At 34.6% G+C, this 22,210-nt stretch overlaps 1 protein-coding gene across 17 annotated transcripts; it reads right to left on the reverse strand.

The window, feature by feature from the left end:
• Positions 1-9,451: 9,451 nt before the first annotated feature.
• Positions 9,452-19,653, reverse strand: ATXR2 (histone-lysine N-methyltransferase ATXR2). 17 transcript variants are annotated; one of them, XR_016063237.1, is made up of 16 exons: positions 19,465-19,653; positions 19,315-19,390; positions 19,015-19,100; positions 18,645-18,925; positions 18,043-18,155; positions 17,896-17,927; positions 16,763-16,914; positions 15,783-15,870; positions 12,683-12,731; positions 12,535-12,589; positions 12,305-12,374; positions 12,159-12,228; positions 11,956-12,031; positions 10,580-10,633; positions 10,159-10,256; positions 9,780-9,848 (listed from the first exon to the last, which is right to left on the reverse strand). XR_016063237.1 is itself a non-coding variant. In XM_088876564.1 (15 exons), the coding sequence occupies exons 1-15, from the start codon at positions 19,570-19,572 to the stop codon at positions 9,738-9,740; spliced, it is 1,425 nt and encodes a 474-aa protein (XP_088732690.1). In that variant the 5' UTR covers positions 19,573-19,653; the 3' UTR covers positions 9,452-9,737. The 17 variants fall into 17 exon arrangements, 3 of the variants coding, with proteins under 3 accessions (XP_088732690.1, XP_088732691.1, XP_011100291.1); XR_016063231.1 differs by having other exon boundaries at positions 11,956-12,041; XR_016063229.1 differs by having other exon boundaries at positions 10,580-10,656; positions 11,956-12,041.
• Between the last annotated feature and the right edge of the window lie 2,557 nt (positions 19,654-22,210).

A 22,210-nucleotide genomic window follows, 5' to 3' on the forward strand; every position in this document is an offset into this window, starting at 1 on the left:
CTCAAGTGCATCTGATCCTTTTTCTAGGGGAAGAACTGATTGAAAACGATCGTATATGGCAAAATATAAATCTTATAAAATTAAAATTTAAAAGAAATTAAATCACAAAATATCATGATGAGAATGGTTCAAATGATAAAATATAATTCACCCTTTAATTAATATTTATATTTTTTTATTTAAGAGCACACCTTGAGTGTGCAAGAGAATGCTAAGTATGAATGAAATGTGGAGGTAAATTTTATTTTCGTCAGAATATCCCTAACTTAAATAAAAGCTAATAGTACTATTTTAATTAGTCGAGCCTATTTTAAAAATTATTTAGAGAGAATTGAAGTTTAAATCAAATATTTCGACTGATCAAAAATCGTATTGTATTCTTTTACATCTTGAGCCATTTTTAGGACTCGATGAATTTACCTTATGTGGAAGCTTAAATATTTAAAAATATATATTTTTGAAATTATCTAAAGAAAACAGAGAGAGAGAGAGAGAGAGAGAGAGAGAGAGAACAAAATTACCGAAAGCCTCAACTTTAGATAAATGTGTGAAATTGTTTAAGATATTATGAACAAGTTCGAGATCAAACATTTAAATCTCATAAAATATATGAATATTTATCTCATTTTATATGAACTTATTATAATATATTTTATTATTTTTTATTATATTGATATGTTGATCAATAAATAAATTATTGTACTATTAAATTTAACAATATATTGATTTAAATATATATTTACCCTTTTTTTTACATAGCAATAATGAACATTAGCATAAGTTATTATATATCTGATTTATATTTTTTGAGTTTTTTTTAATGGCTTTTTCCTTTTAAAAATAACATAAAGTATTTTGGAATAAAAAATAGAAATATAGAGATTATCCCATTTTCTTTGATATTTTTTTGAATCCTCATCAGCTATACACACTACACAAAAAAAAAAAAAAAAAGCTTAGTGACAAAAAAAAAAATCAAATGATGATTTTAATATTATCACTAATTGTATATATTTAGTGGCAAGAGTGTCTATTTCTTTATTCGTACTATTATTAAAATTTCTATTTTTTTTTAGATATGAAGACTTTCAATTACGTAATGAGATGATAGTCGAAGTTTACTAGATGTCAGCCACATCCAGTAACAACAAAATTCTCATTAGGGGAAGTTTTTCATTTTTATCTGGTAAAAATATTATCACTTCTATCCAACTAATAAAAATAGAATATAATTTCTTTATACAAAATCACAGTATAAACAAATTTTGGTAAATCTAATAAAAGATTAGCATACTTCATATGTGTATCTGCAACACAAAATTAACATAATTAATATGAGGAAAATTGAAAGATCATAAACATAATAAATTATATACTCTTAAGTACTATTACGTTTCCAGATTAAATACAGACACATTGAGTACTGTTTCAGTTAGCAATAGAATTTATTTGGGTGCCTTAGACTGTTGGACAAATCAAAATAGCGCACGATATGCAATTTGAGAACTTAGCGTAGCACAAAATTCAAAATAACAAAAATGTTCCAAGCTTTCAGATAGTTTCTCGGGTTAATGCCAACACATGTTTCGTGAGCTAAACCTTACCGGCCAGCATCAATCTTACCATCTAGATGCGGGAATCCTTAGATATACTAAGGAAAAGACCTAGTTCCTTCGGGTCCTTGACCAGTCTATTTATCACCATCAAGTGTTTATTTTTATTAAAAGCTTCTAGCTCCCTGACATGCTGCAGTACTACAGTGCGTTGATCGGGATCGCCGAATTCATTTTCAAGAACACGAGTCAACATCCCTAAACGCATGTTCATCGATTCACAAAAAGAAGAACCCATCTCCACTAACTTTGGGATATCAAAATTCGTATCAGGTACCTTGCGTTTTCTTGAATTGTTGCCCGTTCGTTTAGTCGAACTAGATGAGCTTACAGATTTCATGGTGTGTTGGGAACACTTCCAAGATGTTTCAAAGTTAGACGGTTCCGATTGAGTAGGAAACGACGACGATGTTTGCAGTCTGCCAGAGTAGTGGCGAGACTATAGTTTCAGAGTATTGCGCGGGCAATTCCTTAATGATGGATGATTGAATGGGGCTGAAACTCATGGGTTATGATGTAGAAGTCATAAGCTATGCAGCGATTCAAGCGACACGTGATTTGGACGTCGGTTGAGGGAGACACGAAGAAAGTGCGCTCCTTGGCCATTTTAATGTCTACTCTTGGAACAAGGAAAAATATTTTTAAACTTATTATAAGGGAGGCATGCAGTGGCGAGCTCTAACCAGCCATCCCCGTGCACGACAGAAGCGAAGGAAGGCAACGTCGGCACTAAATGAGCATCTCTTGAGGGCATGTTGGGGGGCTTCAAGAGCCAACTCTAGGCATCTCAAAGGAGTGTTTAGAGTTTCCAAAAGGCATGGGAAACAGAAGGGCAGTGTAGGGCCAGGATGGCCCATGTTGGGCAAAAAAGCGGCCGAGAGGTTCCGTGTGACGCGCAAAGTTGCTTCGTGGACTGCGAGATATCTGGGGCAACACATTTGGTGCAAATGGGTGATCTAGACAAGCACTCTAAGACCTTATAATCCAACTCATGGCACGACTATTGGATTCTAGTCGTTCATGGGGGCTCGTTGGCTAAGATTTGCGACCGTGGGGCGACGCCGTACTGTGGCAAATTTTTAAGTTACGCCGAAAGGCAAAAAGGCATGTTGGGTATGCCGTGCGGGATCAATGTAAGATATCGACATATCGAATCGGCCTCGAATTTATGATGTTGTCCTAATGGGGTGAAGCATGGAAGGTAGCCATGACGACGCGTGCGCCGAGGATGCACCGAGTGAGCATTGGGCATGAGACGACCGTTGCAAGCGCATGCGCCAAGGCGGGGCGAGGATGCTCCTTGCCATCGAGAGATGCATCGACAGGTTCCGAGATTGTGGGCGAGACGCATGGCGGCAAACTAGCTAGTTGGCGCCGACCGCAAAGAGACGCAAAGGTGTGCGTGCCGAGAGCCTCGACGAAGATGGGCATTTTGGATAAGTGAGTGCACATGTCGTACTGGCAAGCTTCAATATTGAAGACACGCGACCGACAGTCGGTAAACTCTAAGATGTGTGAAGACTGGATCAAGCGAAAGATGACTCTGTCTTCGATGTGGTCATTATAAGTCTTTTCGAGTGTTGTCGGATTATGTATTGAGGACGGTGGATTTCAAGATAGAATCCCTCCCCTATCAGTATATGATGGATGTATCTTATATGCGCTTTGAGATTTCAATAAATTTTGTTTATGATTTATGTCTTTGGACTATTTAAATTAAAAGTTAAGTAGTTACCCACCAATTTTTACAACTTACAAACAAAATTATTTCTCCATATACTTTTTTTCACTTTTTATTTTTATTTTCGATTCCTAATATTTTTATTTATTAACAACAACTTATCAAGAAATTATTACCTAAAACCACGTGATTGAGTATTACTTGATCTTAATGGTATCATGTTCTTTTTTGTCTTTTACCAATAAAAAAAATTATTACGACAAATACCCTAACTCCTTACAAAATATGAAAATATCTTATAAATTTAATATATTATTTTATTCAAATATTATAAAATTTTATTTTTAAAATATAAAAAACTTATCAGTTTGAGGGGATGCCTTGGAATGTCCAATCAAATGGCACAGGTCATCATTGAAGGCCAGACGAATGGATCTGATGATAATGTAGATTTGGTAGGTGAATAATCTCTAGAAAAAATAGATCTCCTACTTGGAAAATCAACCACACTTTTTTCCCCAAACACATTCCTCTTCACCAACGTCAAACAACAACCCGGTACAATGCCTAGTAGGAAGAACCCAATGCCTCAAAGTAAGTACTTTTATATCACCACCTGAACGAAGAAAGTGGACAATACATTCATCAACATGTTATACTACCAAGCATTGATCGGCTAGAAGCAACTGACCCCATGTCGGCCGAACGAGATCACACTTGATTATGTTGTTGCCATCGTTAATCGATATGCAAACCGTCACTGGCTGTTGGATTTCTTCAAAAGTAGGTTAACTGTCTTTCATCTATGATTGGACTCCTTCAGTATGGTTTTGGAAGACGAGTCGTTCACATGGAATGAGGTCACAAATCGGATGCTCGGCCAACATGAGGACCAGAAGAAACTGATCTGGGTATGTAGATGTAGTTATGTCATACGTAAATATAGTTGATATGATTTGAATAAGGATGTCTTCATGTGAAACATAACATTGCAGCAATGCCCTTTCGCAAAAGCATATCGTTACACTGGCGAGCCGAGTTGGGAACAATCGTAGGAAATCTTCCAGTCGTCTCCAGATTACCCTAAAGGGATGCGAGGGAGGCACACGTCAGCGAAGAGGTTATTGCAGGCAGCGATCATGAGTTTGACGTGATTTTTTGGGGACGAAGGAAGATAAAGAGCCGGAGGTCGTAGATCTCACTGTCAGTTTCTCCCAATTAACTTGAATAAAATGTTTATGTATGGTGGGTTCCTGCGGTTATTGACATGTCTCGTAATGGCCCTATTTGGATTCTTTAGTATCTAGTACTAGAAAGATATGTTGTTGTATTTTGTTTTTACTATAGAGTTTAGGTCTGCAAATTGAACCCAATGGGCCTTGGATCTTTGATGCCAATATGCATTTTTTTATTTGAGTAAAATTTGAAGATTATTGTAAAGCTCCATTTCCTTATTAATAAAAGAATCGATGGTTGGGCCCAAGTTTTATCTAATAATTTAAAAACCTTACTGATTTTATCTTTTAAATGGACAAATATATTTTTTATACCAATGAGATTTTGTTGTGATGGAGAGTTGATTTCTTTTAAAATCTAAATCCGTTGACCAGGGATCAACATGTAAGATTGTAAAATAATGTTCCAATAATCATCAAGAAGAGTTCATGCATTTTCAAAATGAAAGAGACGAGGTAGGGTGTGTGATTATGGTCAGGGAGTAATGGGGAGTGATTGGAAAAGGGGGGGGGGGGAGGGGGGAAAGGTAAAAAACTATAACCTTCAAGAACAAATTTGTCCAAGTTGAATTGGCCAAACAACAATCTAAGAATTCACGTATATAAGAATTTTCAAATTGTTTGTTGCTCCATATAAAAGGTTGTCCATGAAAACCTAAATCTAACATATTACATGCATGCAGGCATTATGCAAATGACAATGATTTTTCATTCAGAATAGGACCTTCTATATTTTCGTGCGGGTGCAAAATGTCGTTAAAGTCACCAATAAGTAGCCAAGGAGATGCATGCATCGTAGAAGCAATGGAGGTTAAGGTGTCCTTGAAATAATTTATTCTAACAGTCCCAAACACAGAGCTGTAAATGGACCTGTGGATAGTTGTAGATTGTTGTCATGTGGAAGGGGTTGTTTAGATGAGGAAAGTCCATTTCAAGGTGTACCGTAGAGCAATAATTCCCAACTACCTTATACTAACCTCAATAGCATTCCAAAGATCGCAGATGCCTCCAGCAAAGCCTAAAGCAGATGTGATAATCAATGCATTGAATGAAAGTTGGATAATCTTTTGAGCCTATTAGCATAGAGACACGTGCCCTTCACAATGAAGATATAAAGGTGATAGCGGATCAAGTCGCGTGCTGTGATAAACCTTGCTGCACGTCTACAATTCCAGTTGAGTATCTTCATTGAAGGAATCATAGGTGATGAGATATGGATAAAGAGTCGTGCATGTTCATTTCCAGTGGATTCACAAAGTTGTTTGCATATTGTGTGTTCAAAGGGATGTGTGGAACTCTCTTTAGAGAAGATGTAGATAAAGCTTGAGCCAGGCCTCTCTCTCGTATGAAAAACCCTCTTTCTCTTGTTTTGTCCAGTAGCAGAATGTTTGCGAAAGGTGGGACAATGAAAAGGCATGGAGTTGTATTGAAAGGTTGGACCAGAAAATTGTTAGGGCCTAGGGGAATGAGGTCATTTCAGATTCGGGTGGTGGGGGACAGAGGGATGAGAGGGTTTGGGTGTAAGTGGTCGATGTTGCACAGTGGGAGGTCATGCATGGGACTCGAATTGAAAACTATGGGTGGAGCAGATGGAGACAACCTCTTGAAAAATGGACATGAGGGTGGCTGAAATTAGTTTGATCATGGGTTGATAGTGGGTCCGTTGGTGGGGAGTTAAATGAGTGATGCTCGTCGTGGGCTCTGATAGATTGGCAGTGTTCGTGAATGTTGTGTGCTATGTGTGAATGTAACAAAATAAATGTGAAGAAATTGAGGTAACTGGTTTTCTGTTTGTGAAAATGAGTTATTGCAATATTATTTAAAGCATTAGGCTTAAAGGGTGGGTGCAGGGTGAAAAAAACTGGGATAGATGGTAAAACTGAGTCATGTAATGAGACTTCTTGCTAAAAATGAGTCATGTGATAAGACACCTGGAGTGAAGTTGCTGTCACAACCTTAGTTGGGCTCTAGTCCGGGGCAGTATATGTGTCTGATGGGGAAGCCACATGCAAAATCAAGCAGTTTTCAATGAAAACAGTGGTGGAAGTAGTCACTGAGGACAATGGTTTTCTGACATAGTAGGCTAGGACCTATCATAGGACACTTGTCGAGTAGAGTAATTCAAATGTTCTTTATTATTAGTGGGGACTAGTTGTGCCAAGTTGGCAGGTGCTGAAATCGTTTTGTCACTTTACATGCATGGTGTTGTATCTTCTTGTTCATCATCTTGGAAATCTCCGATAGCATACTAGGCAGATCATCCGTTATGTTATTCCAACTTTGTTATGTTTTGGCAGTCTTCATCGGACATAGAAACATTGGTCGCCGTAGGATTAAGTAACTGAATTTGTTATAAGTAGGAATAGGGCAAGATGGAGATAGGGGTTTTTGTTGGGACTGGATGAAGGTTGCATGTCTTAAGCTATCTATATTTGTTTTACATGGTCATTTATTTTGGAAATTTGTGTTAGACGTGATGTTGTGGTACTAGATATTCGAGTACCGGTATTAAAGGATCGTAGCATAGAGTTGCAGTTTCTTCTAAGCCTTAGAGAGATGATTTCGCAAGTTTGTTGTTCGCCGGTGGAGGCGATTATGGTGGGGTAGTGTTTGTTTCAGAGTTGTTGTGGGGGGATACCTTCAAACGGACAACCATCTCTTAGGTGACCTATAAATCCACATCTACAACAAAACAAAGTGTTTAATTCATACTTGGTTGGTTGTGTATGGTTTTGTTTACGAAGTAAAGGAGGAAGTGGAAGCGATGTATCAATCTCCTCACAGACTCTAACAAATTTGCTTTTTATATGTTTGAAAGTGTGAGAGTACATTTTTATGGGACAACCAATCAACTTGGCAATATGAAACAAGGCATCCAAATCATAATATTCAATAGGTAAATTAGGAATTGGATACAAACAAACAAACTAGAGGAAGTGTTTCTTGATGGGGTGAAATGTGAAGTCTATTGTTGAATACACAAATATTGGTTGAAAAGTAACGAAGAGCCTCCGGCCATAGCTATGAAATAGTTTTCTTGAGAACTACCTTTAATGTTGTTCACCCATAAACACTTTGAATGTATTGAGTGAATCTTAAGCAAGAGTGTTAACTGATTGTGTATTTTGAGTCCGAAATGATTGTTAAATACAATTGATTTGTTGTGTGGCTTGTTTGAATTTGTAATGAAGTTTGTTGTTGCTTACACCTTGACAGGAAGTTCATTTTAGAATGTTGATATGAGTTGAAATGGGGTAGAATGAATCAAATAAGATTTTATTTTTAAAGGTGGTGATTGAATTAAATTTTTGTATGCTTGAAGATAAGCATGATTTAAGTTTGGGGGAATTTGATTAGGAAAAATTGTATGATGCATTTTCTCTATTAATATCTGTATATTCTCGTGGTATGATGCTTGTTCTTTGGTGTATTTGTGATATTTTTAGGTGCTTCTATGGAAAAAAAAAAAGAAAAGATAAGTTGCAAGAAATAACTCAAGTATGAAAACAATCGAGAGATTCAGCAGAAGCACATCCACGATAACCTGTGCCCACGGGCTATTAAAGATCCAGTGGATAGAAACGCAGTTCACTTTTACTCGTTACCACGGGTTATCAAACATGCGATGGGCAGTAACTGAAGAGTCCCTAATTTGAGTGCTGATATGAAACATATTTTGGAGCCACGTTTCATTGTATTTTATTTAGAATTTGAGTGCTGGTATGAAACATATTTTGGAGCCACGTTTATTGTATTTTACTTAGAAGTTTGGTAGGAATAGAATTAGAAAGGAAAGAATGAAAGGTTGATTGAAGAAAAATTCCTTTTCTCTCCTACCATATTGAAAAACCAGGATAAAAGGAAAGAAAGAAGGAACCAAGAAAACGACTTTTTGCTAAAGAAAACACTAAAGATCATACAAAAAACACAAGGAGAAGACAACTAGACGAGTGAAAAGTTGATCTAACATTAGAGTGACAATCGTTCAAGCCCTATTTTCTACTCCATTAGTCTTTCTAAATTCTTCTTCTTTGTGTTCGATTTAGTCAGTATGAACTACTTGTTGCTAAGGGTTTTGGGAAGTCTAATTCAGATAGTGTTTTAAGTATTTTTACCGAATTATTCTATAGCTTTATTTTCATATGTCCATGAATTAGTGTTTGTTACTATAATAGGTTAATATATTTTGCCATTCGAACTGTGATTGTTTTTACACATTGGTATCTAAACTTTTTTTGTGTCAACTTGCTATCTCAACTTTACAAAATTTTGCACTTTGAGGGTTATGTGATGTGATATTTTACACGTATGCACAACACATTATGTTTTTCAAGCAATAAAATCAACCAAAAAAATCCTCACATGGAAAAGTGCAAATTTCTTAGAATTGAGATTGAAGTTAACACAAACAAAAATTTAGATACCGAAGTACAAAAATGGGCATAGTTCAAATAGAAAAATATAATTTACCCTATTATAAATTTTGAGAGTCTAATAACTTCTTAAATTAAATTAATTATGTTGATGAACTGAAAGAAAATTCGACATAGTGGACAAGGTAACTCTTGTGAATTGAATAATATATAGACATATATAAACGTGATTCATCTAATTGCATAAGCTTTTCCCAAATCTTAGTGCATACTATTACTACTTTCTGAAATGAGTAATCTACTAATTCCTTGAAAGTAGTAGGTTTGGTACAACTCGAAAGAACATATCGAATTAACTTGGATTTTTATCCAACGTGTTTGTTTGCCTTATTCTCTTTAATAACTGCTTTTGGTAGTAAGAATCTATCTTGTTATTCACGGTCGTCCACACAATCATAGATTAGTTATAGTTTGGTACTTATTTTATTCAAATCTTCATGAAATCAATACATATTATACTACTTGATAGCTAGTGTACTAAGATACATATTTTGGCAATCAATCATTAACTTAAAATTAAAACTTTGTAGAATCAAAACGCACCAAATGAAGACATTTTAACTGAGTCCGCAAGAACCAACACAACTGAAATTTTTTCAACTAAGTTACGTTTCCGTATTATATACCTATTGGATGCTATCTCCTCTGATAGATGCTGGAGAGTTTTCTTTGAAGAATTTGATTGCGCATGGAAACTTTTCTCCGAACATGGTCAGATTCTCTAAGTACGAAGGTTAACTGAGGATCCTTGAAGATAGCGCATGTATAACTTGTCTTAAAGTTGTTCTTCTATGCATCTAGGGCATTTACATCTAAAGCCATAGTCAGCAAGTAATTCTTGCCTCTCGTCGTAGGGAAGATCCTCATCTATGTACGATATAGTTACCTGAAAACGTGAAGTTTGAACAATGGAGATGTTAATCTTGATCAATAGGGGTAGATTTTGCAATGGATCACGTAAAAAGTGTTTACATATTACAAATCTCCACTGGGGTAAATTACAGCACCACATGCAGTTACATATTCTCCTTAGCTAATGTAAAACATGATTAATGAGCGAACTGTGTAGTTTCCAACATCTAGGAATTTTCTTGTAGCATATACCAACCTTAGCAGTATGTATGTAATTATCACTTTATTTTAACTATATAAGCCTGATCCTGAAAAATTGGCGCTGTTTGGAAATGAATAGTTACCTCTTCTCCCTTGAAAATGGGTCGCAAAGCAACTATAGTAGCTTGTCCATCCTTGTCCTGGACCATTCTTCCATAAGCATCTGAATAGAAAGCTAAATCTTCTTGCATACATGAATAAAACAAACAACCATTTTTCTTAGAAGTAGTTCCCTTGAAAGATGGTATTCCAAACAGAAACGTCTTTAGGCACGTCAAATGGCAATGTTTCATAATTTCAATTTTTTGTAATGACATGCAAGTGATTTCCGGAATGGTGTAACTCATGACATTTCTAAGACTTGTAGATTTTATACTCAAATTCAGATGTCATAAACTAAAATAAGCAAATATTTATCATGAAGACAGATTCACAGTGAAAGTGACCCCATCAAATCAAATGTAAAAAGAGTACATTCAAAGTAAAGCCTTTACGGAAAAGTACCTCTTCTCGTTTGAATGCCTTTGCATTAGGAATACAGGAATGATTCATACAACTCTGCAAAGGGAAAAAAGCAGTACCTGCAGATAGTACACACATCATAATTTCAAAAAATTCAAGTTTTACCAACTAAAAACAGGCAATAGTAGCAAATTTATATGCATGGATATAAGGCAACTGATTCCTTCTCTCTAGGGAGTGGAAGGGAATTTAAATTGAAAGGCAACAAAGTCAACCATGACAAATAGAAGGAAGTTGGTTGGACAGACGCACCAACACTGGAATTGGGAAGTTATAGAAACACAAAAGACAATGGTATACTTTTTTGGCATGTTAGAAAACAATTTGAATTTAGAAATGAAGCGATAAGAGCAATAACACAAGCTTAGGTTCTTAAAACTACTTGTTTTGGCTTAAGTTAGGGGCCCCCTTGTAGATATTCTGGTCAAATTTTCGGGAGATGGATGCGAGAAATTTTTACACAACTCTAATTTCTAAGATTCCCCCTCAAATGATTAAAGGATAACTTGTCATCACTTCATGACGCATGAGAATTCTTCAAACTTAATTAACTGAAACATCGTGCAGAAAAGAACCATATGATTCTCAAAGTTTGCTTATGATATTAACATAAAGTATACCATACACGGAACTATAGGGTTCTCACTAGTTTTATAAAATACTGGTATGAGGCAACTCTTATAGCATGAATGCAGTAAACATTGTGTGACAGAATGCTAAAAAATGATCTCAAAATTAAAATTAACCTAGGCCTGTGACTAACAAGCACCATTTAGGCACCCAACCCAAGACATTAAGTTTGTGGAATGGATAATGTGAATACATTGGTTATAAAAATCATATAATAGTATAGGGATATTATCAGAATCCAAGTATGGTTTCAAGAGGAATTGAAAAAGTAGGATTGATGGCCTCAATAGAAGGCTTGTAAAACAAGCTGTTTTCTGGTACACCATGTAATTTATATATTGTTTTCTTCATTTAGAGAAGCATATAGATTAGTTCAGCCCAATGTCTTCTGTAAAAATGTTGAGGATATAAACCAATACTTTATGGGGTTCATTATACATCATGGCGATAAAAACGCTCCTATATTCAAACACTTGCTAATAAAATATGTCGGGACATATTCAGGTTGCCTATAGCTTCTTTCCATCATAAAAAATCTCAACAACAATTTAACTCCAAGATTTAGATATTTTCATTGTTGAGAATTTGAGAGGATACTGTTAAATCAGTTTTATATGAATGCAAATCACTAGAATAGTGAAGAGCATATAAAAGCACATGTTTATCAAATATAATTTCTAAGATTAGTTTGGGACTTTAAGGGTCTTCTGAAGCACCAATAAATATACCTAAATATCAGCTTGCAACACATGAGGAGCCCAGTGCTCCCCTGGGCATTAGAACTGTATCAATGCGCCAATCTGTCTGGCATTTCCTTTAATAAAGTTGCTCAAACTTCAGAATTGACAAACAAAACATTGGTGATGAATTCAAGGAAAATGCTTAGATCATTTGTCAGCATGAAAAAAGTTGGTCTAGAATAGTCTCGTACCTTGGCAAGAAATTGAATAGTCATCACCAAGAGCATCAAGGAAAGGTTTTGTCAAGTTTTCAACTTCTTTCTACAATGAATATCAAGTCAATAAAGTTGTTAATTCCATGATGTAATAACTATAATCAACACGTCACATTCCTAACCTTTTGAGAGACTGGAAGATCATCAATGTACAAAAAGTAGTCCTCCACTGGAGATGCTACAACCAAATCACTATCACATTGGAGAGAAATTGGTTAGCATTACATGATTGTATCTAAAAGTACAAAATTATGTATTATTTTAGGTGCCTAGGCTAAAAAATAGAATATTTAGTATGTGGTATGCACATGACATGATTCACAACCTTAAATGAGAAGTATGACAGACTTACAGGTTATTCAGCTCAAACATGCCAATAATATGACCATAGATGTCAAGCGAAAATACTTTGAAAGATTAAGGACTTTACATTTGGACAAAAATGATATATCAGAATGGCTGTAAAAAATCATGGCAGCTGATTCAATACAGTAGGATACATGGCGCACATTCCTTGTCATAGATGGCTTCTTTCAGAAGCTGCAGAGACTAAAAAGTAAAAAACAAGTGATTAGATTCCACTGAGTAGGTCATGAGAAGAATCAGAACAACAAAGCAATTCACCCTTGTTTCACACTGCAATATAGAGTCGAAGTTCTCAAAATTAAACTATTAAAAAGTAAAGGATTACTACTTACTAGTAACTCTTTACTTTGCAGGTATTCCAGAAAAAGAGAAATCCACACTTCCCAAAGAAAAACCAACACTCTCAACATATGAGAATTCCAATTTCTGGGTCTCCTGTTTTCTTTCTTTGTAATTTTCATCACCATCCAAATTACGAAAACTTAAGATTCAATTTCCTAAGTAATCAAAGTCTAGTCAATATAGCATTAACAGGTCTCTAAAAAAAACTAGTTTTTTTCAAGTCGCCTACTTGTCACTCTGTTTTCCTTTTTTGTAGTTTTCCTCACCATCAAAATTTATTGGAAGTTAAGATTAAGCTTCCCAAGTAGTCAAAGTCTAGTCAAATATAGCATTAACAGTTCCACATATCATGGATTCAATTTCCTGCCCTTACCAAAATCTGCGAACTCATGCATTGGTAGCACATCAAGGTACATATTGTCCCCTATATGGGATTCTAAAAGGTCTTCTCCTTGCATATACCTAGCTATTATATTGATCTTGATCATCTGTAAGTCTTTCTTTACACAACTAAAAACTCCTCTACTGATAGTTGTAATTCTCTTTTACCTTTCTCATTCCAACATATTAAGGATTTGCATTTCCTCCCATACAATATTTCACATGGGCCCATCCCCATACTGTTGTGATCACTATTGCCATAGGAAAACTTGATCGATCTCACAGTCATATATCAACTCTACTTCTACCCTGCCTTATGTTCAACTCCTTTTGAGTGATCAAGTACTCACAAACTTTTTGATCAGCATTTACCTCACGCTTCTCTCTATATATGTAATTCTTTCTATATAGGTACTGTCTATCTCCATATTTTTAAGGCAAAAATGAACAGCTGTTAATTCCAAGTGGTGATAGGGTAATAAAGTTCATACGAATAAGTTGTGTAAATGAGTATGGAATTGCCGTACTAATTTGCATTAAGCCACATCTTAACCTATTTTGGACACATCACTATATATTGTAATTCGCTCCTCTCAGCACGACAAAGAAAAAACGTAAGGAGCTTTATGCTAAGTTCAGTAATATGAATTTTGGCTATAGAACATGACCTTATAAAAACTGAAAGCATAGTGGACTGACCTAGACCAACCAACATTGAGGAAGTGAGAAGCTTTCTAGATTTTGGCAACAACTGTAGGAAACATATCCAACTGGATGCACTTGAATTATTTCGCTAAAGTAATCACTTTATCAGTTCTTAGCTTATGTAGGATGAGCCATAACAAGAACTAATAAAGTAAATTAAAGAATGTACTCAGTAGGTTTCAGGGAATTTTCGTATCCAACAGGCTCGAAGGCTCAGGCCTAACAGGTTTTGAGTAGGAATAGAATGTACGAACTGCGTGCACCAAAACCACATGTTTTCTTGCTCTAATTTTCATGAATCCACAAAAGTTTGGACTACATACACATTCTTAGATAAAAAGAATTTTGAGTAAAATAGACATGCACTTAATGTTACACTATCCAATGAAATCCGTCTCATGCAATATATTTTCCACATACATGCCTATACAAATGGCTGTATATATTAATGTATCTTAAACACCATGTAAATAGCTTGATGCATGGAGAAGGAAAGCACCCGCAAGATGATTAACAACCATTATGGCAAACAAAGTCGTTGGAGCATCGATCAAAGACATATTGTTCCTGAGGGGGAGGCAGCGTCTATAGTTGGCATTGTTCATGGTCTCATATATGTTCATCAAAATCTTCTTTGATGGCATGTCATTTATTCTTGTTGACAATTAGTTCTCAATTCACTTTTGGAGGTTTATTTTATTTTTCGTTATTACTGGAGATGTTGGTTATTTGTTATCCAATCTAATTTTTTTCATCTTTATGGAGTGACTTTTTTAAGGCAATGTTGGATCAAACATCCTTGATGATGGACAATGTTGTGGTTGCAACTACGTGCATCGCCATGGTTGGCATGTGTTACAGGTGTTGTTCAGACCATCAGTACCTACTATTGTCACCACAGAGGTCATAATACATTCAGTTGCTTTCAACTTATTAGTCTCCATGAATTCAATTGGGTTAAATAGTTAAAATCATCATTTGTTTGTCTAGATCCATAGATTGATGCAAGTTATTTCATTGTCACTGTAATTAATATTTCACGATAGTTTTGCTAAATTGTCGCTGTCTCTTCCATTCTAGTAATATTATATCAGGTGCAGTGGGTTTTCACTACTGGGTTATATTTTTATCAAGCAAATGGTGTCTATGGTGCAACTTTGGGTGGAGTTAACTGCTATAGGTATGTCAGCGACTCTGTTGTCTATCAGCGGACCTATTACAGTTTAGTAGTGAATGAAACAAGCATCCCCAAACTTCAACTAGAACTCAAGAGACGAAAATGATAAATTTTCAAGTGATAGGGACATTTAAAGTAATTTTAACCAATATCAATAAGAGAATTTACTGGACATAGCATCATTTCAAACATAAAAGGCTGAACTGCTATAAAATAATCAAGTGACTCAACTGAAATATCTGGAAATGTTACTTGATGTAGCATCATCTCAGGCCTAAATGGCTGAACTGCGGTAAAATGGTCAATAAATTCTTGATTATATTTGTTCCTCTATTTCCCTTCACTCATGAATTTTGTCCTGCTTTATTGTTAAAGCTATTAAAGGATCAAGCAACAATAGAATGGGAGCCTACCAAAAGAACATGAATGCCATTTAAGCATGTAAAACTTTGTACTTATTCTCATCTACTACTGGTGCATATTATTATTTGTGCACAAGCCGCCCATTTGGCGAACTCATAATGGAATAAAGCAATACTAAAGTGGCAAATAATCTAGATATTCTTAAAATCATAAACTACTTTATACTTCATATAAGATACCTGTTATATGTTTAAGAGTAGGATTACCTCAAATGCCAAGTCTTTTATTTGCATTCTGAATTCCACTTTTTCAGAAGAATCAACATCTTCTGGTAGAGCAATGCAGTCCCACCACCTAGAGTCAAATTGACATGTAGTAATAGAGTAATTATATGATGACGTCTCACACATAACAAGCAACCTCAAGAAGAATTTTATAGTGCTTCCTTCAAGAACAAATAACATTGTAGCTATAGTCTAGGAATCCTTTAAGGAACTTTAATTGTCAATTATTAACCAAGGCACAAGGTTGCCTATACCAAAGGGTGAAGATGGGTTGAAAAGACCAGTGCGAAAGGATGAAAGAGATCTAAAAAGGCCACATGAGTGTAATAGCATGAAAGCACAAAATACGAGATCATTTGTAATTGAAAAAGGAGGCCGAATACCACCTGTAAGTACAAATTTGTTTTGGCATAAGAGAGTGTGGATATGAAAGATTTTGTGTATCGGAAGAATTCATAAGTGATGCAGCTGAAAAATTAAAATATTGTAGTTGATGCTCAACCCAGGTTCAATAATGTAATGCCACATTTTTTTACAATTACAAGAATTTTTCTTAGTAGATATGCAAGTGAAATTTTCATCAAGACCTTTGGTTAATAGCAGTTAAAGTTCCAACTGACCATCTCATTTGATGGTAAGGTTAACCAGCAATCTAAGAGACTAAGACGATGAAAATTTACATTATAACAACAAACAGTTGGTATTGATCACTATTAATATCGTTAAATAATGTTGACCATGCATGAGTAACGTGCATTGCATGTTTAAGGTTAATGATACTTGGTTTCAGTATTATTTTCCAAAAGCATTTATCTATTCTGTCATTAAAGTTTCATTGTTTCTCTCAAGTATTTTGTTAGGCAAATTTACCTTGTAATAATTAAGCAAGTTATGTATACTGCATAGAATATGGAAAAAAAGGAAATGCAGAAGTCTTTCAGAAATAAAGACTTCTGAAGTACCTTCTCTTGAATCCCATGGACACTGACTTCCATGCCTCTAAAAGCAAAGGAAAGATACAACTGTCGAATTGATTAGAAGAATCATGCTTCCCCTCCCTTTGAACATGAGCTGCTTTCAACTTTCTGTATCTCAATATTGTAAATGAAATTACCTATAACAGAAGGAAAGAATATGATTATCAAAGAGATGCATGCTAAGTAGATGAACCATATTTTCCAAAATGCAAAAACACTTGGTCTACAGTTAGTTAGGAAAAATAAATGAGATTAATCTTAAGCTTACGGAAAGATAAAGATTTTACTGCCAAGATTATCTGAGGTAGAGAGGTAGGAAATTTTTAGTTGTGATGTTTAACCAAGTTTGAAGATAGTATCTCCAAAATCTACCACTCCTAACATAAAATTCGCTCCAAATAGATAATATGTGATTAAGATTATCCTTATACTGCCTGTGGTTTTAATACTTTGTAATGGGGAATGTACTGAATAAGATATTATTGGGAAAAAACACTCTCTTAAACAACAACTTTTTTCACACCGTTGGTAGCTGATTACTGTTGATCTCATTAATTATGTTTTCATTTCATAGAGTTGCTCATAATGAACTAAGGTGCCAGTATTCGTTCTTTTGTTAAAGCAACCAACAAGCACTTTGATACTAGTTGGCGTTCCATATATTTAAATTTACTAACCTTCTATCTCTTCAAAAACAAAGAAACTTTGCTAGAGATAACCAATTTATTGGCCCACATTCTGTAGTTGTGACACTTGTGCTTAATCGAGTACATAAACTTTGGCTTGTTACAAGACAACTCTAAAGCATTATCCTCCTTCAATTTTCACAACCATGCATTACCATGATCTTTAGTTTGTCTCAAGGATTGAAGTCCACTCATTCCATGTAATTTAATTGCACTGTTTCATGATGAATTATGTTCCAGAAGACAAATCAATTCATTCTTTTAGCAGATGAAGTCAGATCTCAATTACCGGACTCTCTCTCATAACAATGGCAAAGAGTAAAGTTACATTTATGAAGGTACCCTTATTGATTTAATAGTATTAGATTAGCAACTGAATTGAGAGACCAAGGTTCAGAAATAAAAATAATTTTGCTCAGATAATAAAATTACCTTAGCAGCAAGAATGAAAATATCATTGGTTTCTGCCAAAAGGAGACAGTGGAAACAAGTTAATCAACCCAGGTAATCTATTATAACAAGAGAAGCATACTAAAGGACAATTTTAAATTCAGTGAAGTAACAAATCTAGTGCTTTACCATTAGCATGCTTCACGAATTTCAAGAGTGCTTCTGTACTCGGTGATGAAGATCCATGCCCAATACAAAGTAAAGAATGGAACGAATCCCAGTCAGCTTCCGCACAAGATTTGCTACAAAAATAAATCTTATTATGTGATGCTGAAATGAATTGTAGAGCATAATAGATGTTACATGTAAGTAATAGAGGAAGTAATCACACTACTCTAATCTGATAACGCGTTCAAATTCTAAATATCTGGCATTTTCAACTATAATGATGTAAATTCAGTTAAAAGCGAATTAAGGAGTTAAAATCTTGAACATGCACAAAAGTAGCTGAAAAAATATAGCAATGTCACTTATTACTGAAGGTGCAATGTACTCATGATATGAGTAAGTTATTTCGTAAAACAATCATTCAATCACATCATCAAACTTCATAACCACTGAAACTAATTGAATTGTGATTTGACCGGGCAATGACCTCAAGAATCGTGATACCTACTATGTTAATCTTAAGGTAGCAAAGGTCCTTTCCTCTCGAAAGCACTGAACATGGTGTAAATAAAGAAAACTACTTTTTTCTATTTATGTACTGAATATTGGAATATGCAGCTGACCTGCAATAATAAGCTTCTTTGCATCCTCCCAGACATGGAACAACTAAAGGAAGAGGGAAATTCTCTGAATAAGGCAACTGCAGGTTGCTATTCATTAATGATTGGATAGTATCTTGTGGGATGCGAGTTTTCTCAGACGAAGTATTACATCCTATTCCATCCGATGACCCAGATCCATCAACTGCAGAGACCCCCAATTCTTGCAAATACAGTTTTCTACCTATTTGTAGCTCTATCGAGCCAATGAATCGGAAGCAAAAGCTACACACGAAGCAATCAATCTGGCACATTCCAATAAATAAGCATCAAACAAACGAAGAAACTCACAGTAAAATTGACAGTAAAAAAACATATCCACCAATCCTGAGACCTTATTAGATGAATGTTGGGCCCCAACAAGCATTTCATCCTTCAAAATAAGGTCATCCTCTTGAAAGTTCACCTCACTATGAACACCTGCACCTCAGTTTTACCACTCTATATCAAAACTTCAACAAAGTTAAACCCATTACACATTTTTCACCATTCCACCTTCATATACATCCAATTCTTGAAAAATTATATCTAACAATGGAAGGATTTTCTCCCAGAACCAGACACACACCTCCCAATATTCAAATTCTACAATTTTGTATTACATGCAGAATAAGAAAACTAGGGGAAAAAGTACCTTTCCCATGCTTGGCATCTGGCTTTACTTTAAGGCCAGAGCAGTGTCTTTTAGCTTCAAGCACTTCGAAGTATTCCTGTAAAAGCTCTGTTAAGCATTAACACAACCAACATAAACCCAAAAAAAATAATAGTAAATAAATAAACTTGCATATGTACTACTGCTTCCTGCCTGGATTTGGGGAAGAGTTGGAGGTGTGAGAAGCGCGGCTACTTGGTCAAAAAATTGGGCATCGATTGGGCAGATGCAGGTCCCCATTGAAAACTTGAAAGCCTCTCACAGCTACTCTCTCCGCTAATGCTGCGCCACCCACAATACTTGTAACAACAATAGGTTCTATTCTTAAATTTATTCAAATCATATATATCCATAGAATTATGGGTTCCAAAATAGAATTTAAGATATTCTATTTAAAAAAATATATAATACCAATTTAAATAATTATGCAATAGTAGTAATCTTTGTGATGAACAACCAAATAAAATAATGCCGAGTTTTGAATATTTTCTTAGAAACTAAAATGAATTAGATGATAATATAATCGATAAAGTAATTAATAGAGGCTTTAAAATTAATTTCAAATGATTGGCAATATGGCAAAAATTTATATTTTTATTAGTAAAAAAAAAAAAGTTATGATCGATCTGAAGATTGATATATATTAATTTTGAATGCCCATTTGTGAAATAAAATAAAAAAGAAAATTCAATTTCCCCTAACTCCATGTACGAATAGAGTGGTCAAAGGGGTAGTAATAAGTCCAATCGATTCGTGGTAAACTAAAATCCCTTGATGATGTATTTTCTTACAATTTTTTGGCTGATAGAGGGATCAAATGGTATAATTTATTTGTTGATATCTTGGAGGATTAAAAGCATGATTCTTGTTTTCTTTCGTTTTTTAGGTTTCTTTCAGTTTCTTAGTAAAAATGGTCGGTATTCTGCCTAAATAGTAAACACAGGTAATAAATAAGAGAATACTAAAGATCCGAGCCATAAAATTTCTCAATTCTGATAAATTACGATTTTTCAAAGCACGTTTAAAGTATGCAGCCGCAATCAACTAATCAAAAAGAATTACGAACAAAAATGTAATATGCATCCACTTATTACATTAAAGAACTAATAAACACCCATCAATTCCACGTTTTGTTTATGTTTTTTTATAATGGAGTGTCAATATTCATCAAAAGCAACTAGAGAAAACATGGCATAGAGTTTCTATCTTTCGTGTCTTGCTAGGCATTTCGAGTCCTTTTGCACATATATGATTTTTATTTTCTATTTTTGTCAAATTTGTTAATCTTAATAGATTTTTAATGACGATGACCACATTTGATAGAATATTCAAGCATGGGAGATTACAACTGATGAGTCAAAAATGTAAAAGACCAAATTTGGATTATAAGTGACATAGTTAAAAAATAAAAAGTGATATTTACCCAAATAATTAATAAAGACTTTATAATTAATTCTAAAGGGTTGGTGATATGACGAAAGGTTGTACTTTTATTAGTAGAAAGAGGTCATGATCGACTTGGACATTGGATCATGTTACTTTAAGAATATAAGATGGTGAATTTTTTCAGAATGCAACAAGTATGGGAGGCTCATTAGGAAGTTGTTTTGCGAGTAGTTCGCTATTTGAAGGGCAGTCCTAGATAAGGAATATTTTGGTGTGCTGATAGTGATTTTCGGTGTATGCCTATTGTGATTCTGGTTGGGAAAATTTTCCTATAACGTGACAGTCTCTTACCGGATATTTTGTTATGTTGGGCATTTATCCCATTTCTTGGAAGACTAAAAAGCAACATACAGTTTCGAGATCTTCCGCTGAAACTGAGTATCGCTCGATGGCTAGCACTATATGTGAATTGAAATGGCTCAAAGGTCTTTTGTTATCTCTCGATGTTACTCACTCTCATCCTATACTCTTGTATTGTGACAGTCAAACAACTTTATACATTGGTGCCAATCTTATGTTTCATGATTGAACGAAGCACATTGAAAGTTATTGTTATTTTATTCGTGATGAGATTCAAAGTGGATACATTCAAGCTGCTTTTGTACGTAGCTCGGAGCAACTTGCTGATATATTTACTAAGGCATTGGGGACACAATAGTTTGTGTATCTTCTCCACAAGTTGGGTGTTCGCAATCTTCACGCATCAACTTTAGGGGGGTATTAGAATATCTTAAGATCTGTAAATATCTGTCTATTCTATACAATATACAATGAATTTAGCAAATTAACTTAGTAATATATATATTCTTATGATATCATGCAGAGGATATATACGAAACTCTTCATATGTTTTAAAAAAAATTATTGTTTCATTTTAATGTAAATTAAAAGATTGAGAAATTTTATTTATTGAAATCTATTATGTTGAAAAAACCACACACACACATACACAAAAATTAATTAGTAAGACCCTACAAGATTTTTCTTAATACCTCAATAAAACTCAATAGATGAATTTGGGTAGGGTGAGGAGCGCAAATTCTAGTTTGGATTCGACTATATCAAACCTGAACCAATTATAACAAATGTAATATATTTATCGCGTGAATGGAGTACAGTTCAGGAAAAATGACCAATCACATAACAAGTACGATACACTTATTCTATGATTGATTTGATTCGATTAAACTTCATGTAAACAAGAATTTTCCAACGAGGAAAGGGCTAGAAAAATAATGATTACAGTGCATTTATTAGGTATGCGATCCATTCTAAATTGGCTCTTAAGCTGTTGGTTTTTTCAAATTTTAGACTAAATAAATCAAGATTGGTGAAATCTCTATAGTCATTTCAATATTTGAAAAATTATATTTTTTGTCCCACATGATACAGCGTATTGTATTTTTTATTTCACAGTTTACAAATTTAGCAT

This window comes from Sesamum indicum, linkage group LG12 (assembly GCF_026168435.1).
Source record: "Sesamum indicum cultivar Baizhima isolate 11 linkage group LG12, ASM2616843v1, whole genome shotgun sequence".
In the NCBI taxonomy this organism is placed as follows: domain Eukaryota; kingdom Viridiplantae; phylum Streptophyta; class Magnoliopsida; order Lamiales; family Pedaliaceae; genus Sesamum; species Sesamum indicum.